Source organism: Pteropus vampyrus, unplaced genomic scaffold (genome assembly GCF_000151845.1).
Source record: "Pteropus vampyrus isolate Shadow unplaced genomic scaffold, Pvam_2.0 Scaffold10, whole genome shotgun sequence".
Classification (NCBI taxonomy): Eukaryota; Metazoa; Chordata; class Mammalia; order Chiroptera; family Pteropodidae; genus Pteropus; species Pteropus vampyrus.
The window spans coordinates 13991821-14000730 of NW_011888791.1; the positions used below are offsets into that span (position 1 = coordinate 13991821).

The 8910-nt window shown below is 50.8% G+C and overlaps 1 protein-coding gene across 1 annotated transcript; it reads left to right on the top strand.

Annotated features, from left to right (window-relative positions):
- The first annotated feature begins 1836 nt into the window (after positions 1 to 1836).
- On the top strand, positions 1837 to 3410 carry NKX2-8 (NK2 homeobox 8). Its single transcript, XM_011376527.1, has 2 exons — positions 1837 to 2206; positions 2854 to 3410. The coding sequence occupies exons 1-2, from the start codon at positions 2050 to 2052 to the stop codon at positions 3408 to 3410; spliced, it is 714 nt and encodes a 237-aa protein (XP_011374829.1). The 5' UTR covers positions 1837 to 2049.
- Positions 3411 to 8910: the final 5500 nt, after the last annotated feature.

An 8910-nucleotide genomic window follows, 5' to 3' on the forward strand; every position in this document is an offset into this window, starting at 1 on the left:
GTGCTAGGGCGCGGTAGGCACTAGATTTCCGGTTTCCGATGCCATCCTCCCCACCTCCCCCCAGTCTACTCACGGCTCCCTCCCCACCTTCTCAGAGAGGACAGCCAAGTCATTTCAATTTAATCTTATTTAAAAAGACATAACTAATAAATCTATTGCCGGGGCCGCAGAGACGGCCAGCAGAGTTGATCGTGCTCCCAATCCCATTGAACCCCATTGAAAACCATGACAACACGGGACAAGCTCTGATTTATCCCGGCTCGCTAAAGAGCATTGTGAGCAAGCGTCAATCAAGCATTATTTCGGACTGAACAAATGCAAAATCTTGACTGGAACAAATGCTTCCAACAGGTCCGGGGCGTCGAGCTCCATTTCCCCTTTGTCCCCAGACTAGCAGTTGGCCTGTGTTGGGGTTGCCTCCGTCCGACCACCCAGCGCGTTGCGCAGCCCCGGGCTGGCGCGTTGGGCACGCTTGAGAGGGAGGCTGCTGGGGAGGATGAGCCAAACCCAGCCGAGTCGCGGCAACTGCACGGAGCCAGGTCCCAGTTCAGCTCAGGTGGAGCCAGCCTCCCAAGCGCTGCGCCCCTCACTAAACTTAGCAATCCAAAAACCAACCCACTGGCTGCCAGAGGAAGAGGCCTCTGAAAGTGAGCTCGCTGAGCCCTAGCCTTCAGCGCGGCTGCCTTGAAACTTTGGGTCATCAAAAGCATCCGGCTCCCTGCACCTTCTACATTGATCATTTTCAGTGGGCTTGGGCTGTAGGGACTAGATGATCTCGGAGAAACCCCGGACTGGCCATCTTTTCTGCCGGCGGGCCCAGTCCTAATTCTTCGGATCGGTCCATTAAAGACTAAGCCTGGCAGCTGCGACGGAGCGGGAGCTCCGGCTTATCGCCTGCTCTTGGGCAGAGGTCATGTCCTCTGCACTGGGCCTGACGTTGAGGCCACAGAGTCGGGGCGCACAAGTGGAGCTAAACGGTGTGGCGACGCCAAGGAGACTGCAAAGCCCTCATAGGCCGCCCCGCGAAACTCAGCTGCCGATGGGTCCTAGAGTAGACCAGGGCTCATTTCTACGGAGTACGGACACTGAGCCTGAGCCCATGACGGTGAGCAGTCAGGCAGAGCTGGGCCAACGAGGCTGGCACTTCGGATCTGAATTTCTTGGCCAGATTCCTCCTCAGTTTTGCTGGTCTGGGGAAACAGAGGCAGAGCTGGGAGACCCTCATGCTACCAGCCTTTCCTCAGCACCCCTGAAGTTGTGGAGGACGTCTGGGGTGTGGGGAGGCTCCTAGCGACCTTTGAAATCCTTGGCCCAGATGCCGGCGGGGCCAGGCCACTCCTCTGTGCCGGCCTGAATCTTCTCGCCTCTGAGTCCTTAGAGGGGCCCAACCAAAAAGAAAGAGAGCGCGCCAGTTTAACACTGTCTTGTAAATCACTTTCCGGGTAATTGCGGGAAACGAACACTCCAGCAAACAAGCTCGAGGAATATACAAACAGGGAATAAATTCCTGGGCGCTCATAAACTACCCATGCCGCCCTCACTCTTCCTTGCGCTCCCGCGAGGCCAGGCCCCGTATCAGCCTAGGAGAAAGAGGAAGCTGGGGCTGGACGGGAGGGTAGTGGCCACCGCTCGCCACCCAAGATGTTATTCATTGGTAACAATCCCCATTATCTGTCCCCACTTTGGGCTAATCAGGCAGAATTGCTAATGCCGAGGGCTGCTTCCTGCTGCCTCTGGGAGGTAACGGGGCGCAGAGGGGCGGGGGACGGGGCGGGGCCGGGGGGCGGAGGTGGCACCTTCCGGGCTCGCCGGGGCTTTGGTCCAGCACTCATTCAGGTACTTAACACCCTGGAGACCCGGACCAGGGCTTTCAAAGAATCCCGGGTGGGAAGGGCTGTTTATATAGACAGGGATTCCGCTGTAAGAGCGCTAATATCTTGGCAGCCTGCGCATGGCGTGCGCCTCTCACGCCCACCAGTAGGAGCGGCGTCCCCGGCCGCCCCTCCATTCCCAGCTTGCCCTGCCCCCACTTCCTTCCTCTCCTCGGCCATGGCCACCACTGGACGCCTCAGCTTCACCGTGCGCAGGCTCCTGGATTTACCCGAGCAGGACGCCCAGCACCTGCGGAGGCGGGAGCCGGAGCTACGCGCCCCTGGGCCAGGCCCCTGCGCCACCTGGCTGGAATCCGAACGCGGCCACTACGCGTGTGAGTGAGCGGAGGATGGTAGGGGTGGAGAGGACGCGCAGAACCAAAAGCCCGGCCCATGAGGGGATGAATTTCCTCAATGCTGAAACCCGAGGCTCTGTCCTCCTCAAACCCTATGCCACGCGTCTCCCAGTTGGCACATTCTGAGAGCATATTTCAGCGCCTGGCACTAACGCCAGAGATTTGGGGTTCTGTTCCAAGGCTTAGAATATTTAAGGCATTTTAAGGTCCTTAAAATGCCTGAAAACACGGCCATGCCCTTCAGGCTTCGGTGTGGAATGGGCAGCATTGGCGAGCTTGCAAACCTCGGCAAACCAGTGCAATCGACCTGGAGGTGGCCTGTGTTGGTTAGTCAGCTTTTGGTAAATTCGTCTGCCAGCGGAATTAAAACAATGCAGACTTGTTTTAAGAGGGCCCAGGGATGGGTTTCTCTGGGAGCTCGGTCTCAGGTTGTGGTATAAAAGGTCACTGAATTAGGAGAGGTGAGTGTCCAGAGGTGAGCCCAGGGAAGGAAGTGGTCTCACTCTCAAAGCCGCGGGCGAGTGGGACGCCCTCCGACCAGTGGCTCGGCGCCCGCGCGCGAGTAACTGCTGGCACTCAGAGGGTGCCGGCGTCTCACCCGGCTGTGTCTCCTTTGCCTTCCCTAGCCTCAGACGAGAGCAGCCCAGAGGCCAGCCCGCCCGATTTGTCCCAGCGGCCGCCGGCCCAGCCTGCGTCTCCGGGTTCGGACGCCGAGAAGAGGAAGAAGCGGCGGGTGCTATTCTCCAAGGCGCAGACGCTGGAGTTGGAGCGGCGCTTCCGGCAGCAGCGCTACCTGTCGGCTCCCGAGCGCGAGCAGCTGGCACGCTTGCTGCGGCTCACGCCCACGCAGGTCAAAATCTGGTTCCAGAACCACCGCTACAAGCTGAAGCGAGCGCGCGTGCCGGGGACCCGGGAATCGCCCGACTTAACAGCCGCCGCTGAGCTGCGCGCTGCGCCGGGCCTGCTGCGCCGAGTGGTGGTGCCCGTGCTGGTGCGCGACGGGCAGCCGTGTGGCGGCAGTGGCGAAGTGGGCACGGCTGCCAGCCAGAACAAAAACGCCGCTCCCACAGCCGCCGCCTGCCCTCTCCCGGGCTACACCACCTTCGGCCCCGGCTCGGCACTCGGCCTCTTCCCGGCTTACCAGCACTTAGCGCCCCCCGCCCTGGTCTCTTGGAATTGGTGAGGGCGCTGCTGGGCGCGGGCACTGGGACTACCCTGGACTTTGCAGTGCGCCCTGCGGCCGGAGTAGGGCTGGAGCCAGGACCTAGAGCGCGCCCCGAGCCCCACCTCACTGCGGGCCCAAAGTCCTTTGGCGCCGGGGTCCCCTGCCCGGCTCTCGCCAGTCATCGCACAGGGAACTTTCACCAAGATTCCCCCCTCCCCCCACCCTCGCCTCGTTCCCTTGACCGCCAGTCCCAGAGCTAGTTATTATTGCTTGAACCTTATTTGTATATTTTTAAATAGCTGTTTGTATAGGAAGCAACTTATTTTAAAAGAAATAGAATATTTTTCCTCTTTGTGGTGGCGAATTAAATGTGTACGGTTGGGTCCCCTTGCGCGCCTGCTAGGAATGTAGGTGGGAGCTGTGCTTTTCTTTAAGCAGTTATGACCCACAGTAGTTGAGTGAAAGTCTCTAAAGGGCTTTAGGAAAATACGGGGTCGGGGGTGGGGGGGTGCTGTGGAGGACAGGAAGGAAGCAGAAGCAACCCTGGGGTTCCTGTTAGCTGAAGGTGGCTCTGGCTCGGAAGGGACGCGGAGGCCCCCCTGGGCTCCTGGAGCTGCTGGTATTTCAAACACCAAGTCGGCCCAGCCAGCCATGCCACAACAGGGCATGAGCTCGTCTTTAAGGATTCTCGGGAGACTTGCTAGCCGGGCTGGGCTGAGCATACTGAGTCTGGGCAGCCTCCGCTTGGCTGAAGCCATCCGTTTCCGGAGTGCAGCAGCCTCAGGCTTAGGGACCCAAAGAGCAGCAGGAGAACTTGTAACCCTCAATTAAGCTTTCAAGTGCCTCACCTGGCAGCTGTAATTTCCTGCCTCTTCTTGGCGCCACACCTGGCCGATGGGGAATGACCCACCTTAGCTGAGGGAGGACCAATTTGGAGAGCCTTGGTGGCCCGACATAAGGTGTGGGATATGCTAGTGGTTCGCATTTCATCCGTGGCCCCAATGCATACTAAGCTGGGGGATCTACTGTTCCATCCCTCGGTAACTGCTCTTCCTCTAGGTGTCCAGAGCCTCAAGGCCTCCTATGCAGTTGTCACTCTCTTCAGGGGAAGTGGGGACCTCTCTCCTTGACACCTACTGGAGATGAGCCTTAGGAGAGGAGTTTCTGGCTAGATCCCGGGAAGGGAGCAAGGTCTCAGTGAGGCCTATGAAGAGTAGGCATTGGGCCCGTTTGGGTCCCCAGCTTTCTCTTTCCAGGAAGAGGAGGAGCAGGAGAAGGAGAAGGAAGAGGAATGGAGGCTGAGGCAGTTATCACCTGGGATTTGGGGGGATAGAGGGAGAGGGGACAATGAGAGAAGGATGTGGGGTGTTAGGGTCTCAGCTGCTGGCCACCTTGCCTTCCATATGGATGCGGTTATCTTAGAAGAATCTCTATCTTTAAACCTCCTTTTGTCTTGGGAACTGAAAAGGGCATTGTCAGGTCTGAAAAGGACCTAGACAAAATCCGCACTGTTTCTATTCAGGGCTCTGTTTAATCAGTCCCTGGTGACAATGTAGTGGGTGTTAGGGAGGACAATAGTATCTTTTTAAACCTTGTGGCCTTCAGGAAGACAAAAGACTTGAATTTTATGGGCTTACAACTTCAATTAGAGCAGTGCCAGTGTGCATGGGAGATTATCAAATTTGTATCATAAAACCTCTTTCTAATAAATGATTACTGGGGAGGGAGCCTGGACATTGTAAGACATATTTTGGAAACTGCCCTGGGGGCTTCCTAGTTAGCTCTGGCAGAGCAGATGGGAAAGAAAAGCAGGAAAGGATTTCTGAAGAAGGCCCAGGTTGGGACTCGTCACTGTGGTCAGCTGGCTGGGTGCTTGGTTCTTCCAAGCTCTTCCTTCTGAAGGGGTGTTTTCTTCAAGAATGGAGGTAAAGATTCATAGCTTGTTTTCTGTTATTGGTGGTGACAAAGTCTTGAATGTTCTTGGGAAGAAAGTGCAAAAATCACCATTTGTTCGGTTTCTTGCCTTTTCTTTTTCTGGAGAAAGTAGATCTGAGATGTGTGAAGTAGAGCAAGCCTATTAAATAATGAGACCCATAGGACTAAGCAGTCTTGTCTATGGAGAGATGCTCTTTCCAGGAGGCTCTTTGGGAGAGCATGTCCTCAACCAAATTTATCCAGAGGTCTAAGCATTTACCTGCTTCCCAACAAGGTGGTCAGAGCCATAGCAGGATGCTCACCAGCAAGGCAGCCTGTGACCCGGGCAGGAGGAGGGCAGAAATTTCCTATACCGTTAGCATCAGGAGCCATCAGGTATAAACTGTTACCTGCTTTCTTTTTCTCCTTTTCCTTTAGGCCCTTTCCTTTAAGGAAGAAAAGCCGTAGTGAGAGTTATAAATGAGAATTCAAAATGCACTCTCATCACCACTGACCCATTTTAGGGACTCCTTCTGTCATTTTTCTTCTGTTTGCACTTATGATAAGCTGGAAAAGATAACTGTCAATTTCCTTTCTGACCTAAAGGATCAGTTTTTCCAGGCTCTGACAAGGGAAGCTAAACCTAAGGCCTCTCTACTAGCAGCTGTGAGAACAGTTAGGGTCTCCCTCCCTAGATGAGAGTATTTCAAACCTGTCACCCATCACCAACATCACAAAGCAGATTCACACTCAACAGACTTTTCTTGAAACTTACTGTGCTCCATGCATTGTTCTAGGTACTTTCACAGTTGATCTCACAGAAACTTTATGCACTGTATATGTAATACCCCCATTTTACAGATTAAAAAACTGAGGCTCAACACGTAGAAATAAGTGGCTTGTCCAGAGCAGTTGTAAACCTTATAGAATGTTACTATTGTCCTCAGCTTAACCCACATTTAAGCCACCCTGAAAACTGCCTTTGAGGAAGATAATTGTAGTCTTAATGTGGTGGCAATATATACATTACCCAACCATCATTCCTCAACCACCTTATGGACAGTATGGAAGGATGAGAGAGCATGCCAAAAGCACTCTACACAGTTCAGAGCCACTCACAGAAGCAGGTCACGTGATATCACAGTCGCTGCTAACATTCTAAATGTTTCCTGTGGAACAGGCAATATTCTAAGTTCTTTTACTCACATTAACTCATTCAATCTTCACAACAACTGCATGAGATGATATTACTATTCCTACTTTACAGATGAGGAAGCTGAAGGCCAAAGAGGTTATAAGTGACTTGTCTATGGTCATACAGCTAGTAAGTGACAGAGAGGATATACGTGAAGCCATACAGTCTAGCCCCAGATCTCATACCTTTAACTACATGGCAGTCCTGGTTACTTTACAGATGCTTCTGTAAGAGACATGTTTGTAGCATCTTTCTGGCTCTCTGTGCCTCTCACTCTCCCTCCCCCTCTACCAAACCTCAGCTCTTGGACACAGCCATTGTGTTTCCCCCATGTCTGTTTGTGTGCATTCTTGTCCAGCTGTCAATGAAATGTAGCTCTTGTCTGCAGGTCACAATATTTTCCCATGACTATCATTCCACCATTCTTCTTCCAGATAAACAAACATCTGCTGCTGCTGTCTTGACACCAATTGTCCACTCAGGGTTTGGTTTGCTGCTGACTCAGATAAGCTCCCCTAAGCTTTCCCAACCCTCAGGCCTGAATCCCCAGGGAGCTTTATGACTTTGGCTTCCCTAGCCCTTTCCCCAGTCATCTTATTCCTTTCTAGGTCTCCACTGTTATCTTTATTGTTTAATATCATTCTCTTCACATTTTCTCTCTCTTCTTCCATTATAAACATTTTCACTTCATCTCACTTAAGTCTCTTGTGGGTGGAGATTGCAATTTTCATTTCAATTGTCTTTCCTCATTGTTAGGGGATCTTATATCTTAGCACGTCTCTTGTCTGACCAGTTTAGCAGTTAAGAATCTGAAATAATGTGCTACTGATGGGTTCGAAAGAAGTTGTTTGAACCCAGGTTAAGCTACACCTTCCTTCTAACAGTGGTGTATAGCTGTTTATTGTTCCCTTGCCTTGTTTACACAATTAATTTGCCTCTTCAACACACACACACACACACACACACACACACACACACACACACACACATATTCACACACTTCGCTACCTTTAAAACATTTTAGACTTAGAAATAAAATGACCAGGTAAGATAATTGTGGGCTTGGTATGGTTAAATCGTTAACCATGTTTGTCTGTTCTAGGTGTGTCAGTTAACCAGCCTAGGCAGGTTATCTGCAAACATGAACAACAGACAGTCAAAGGAACTTCTGGAATGCAGCGAAAGTGCTGTAACTATCCCAGGGCACTATCATTTCTATGCATGTGATTGTATCACTTAGTATTCAAAATCTGTATGAGAAATTGTATCCCTCCAGGTCACTCATCATTTTTCCAAGCCCTGATGTGAGAGGAGATTTACTAAATGGTATCTTGATTGTTTCAGAATTCCAATTCTGCACCTGTTCACTCCCCTCCAAACCCCAACCCAGACTAATAACTAAAGGTATGTAATATTCTCCTTTCTCCTGTATACCCACCATTCGTGGTATTCAGTCCATAAGAAATGAACAGTATTTCCTCCAATTCTGATTCACAGAGTGGTGGTTTAACCAGAAAGAACTGACTAGGCTATTAAACAATCACACATCTACCCCATATTTCCAAGCACAGGGCTTCTCATTTTTTCTAAACATGTCCAATGGAGAGTTTTTTATTGTTTCTCCAGAAAAGTAACATCACATTTTAGAGTTAGAGGATCATTTTCTCTTCAACATCCTGCCTTATGGACCAATAAAAATCTCTAGGCCTTTATCGAGGCCACGTAATTTCCCAAGCTGCTGTAGTTTCACTATAGCTTCCGTTAGGAGGGTGTAATGGAAAGAACATCTGACAGAATCTGGTCATGCTTAATTTCCTTCTGCATTCTGACTGGGTGGTCCTTTATGAGACAACAGGTTTTCAAATGCATTTTCCCCAGCTAAAAGCTCTGAATTGGATTGTCCCTTTTTCTCTTCTTCTAATACCAACTGCACTCCGTTCTCTTTCCTAGGGTCTGGATAGGATACTTGGCAGAATTTATTGGGAAGGAAAGTGGAGGCTGTTTGCAAATTAAACTGGAGATAAAAGTGCCAAATATCCATTAAAAGGGCTCTTGAATCTCTCACCTGAGATGTCTGTTATACCTTCCTCCTCCAGCTTTGCTGAAGGATAGTGCTTTAAGCAGCTCTCCTCCCTAAAGAAGTTATCAGCTTAGGTTTAAATTACCTCTTGGGAGATAAATTCTCAAACTAGAGGCAACTTTGAATCATCATAACATGTCAAGGTCTGACACAGTTAGATAAGCATCAGTGCAATGAAAAGAAAGCTTTTTTTTTTTTTCCAACAAAATTGAAATTCAGAGCAAGAGACACAAAACACCAGGAAAAGACAAAAGAAACCTGCTATGATAAGCAAAGAAGTAACCACTTTTCTAGGAGACTGTTTTTACTGCCTAAGTACACTGATGGAC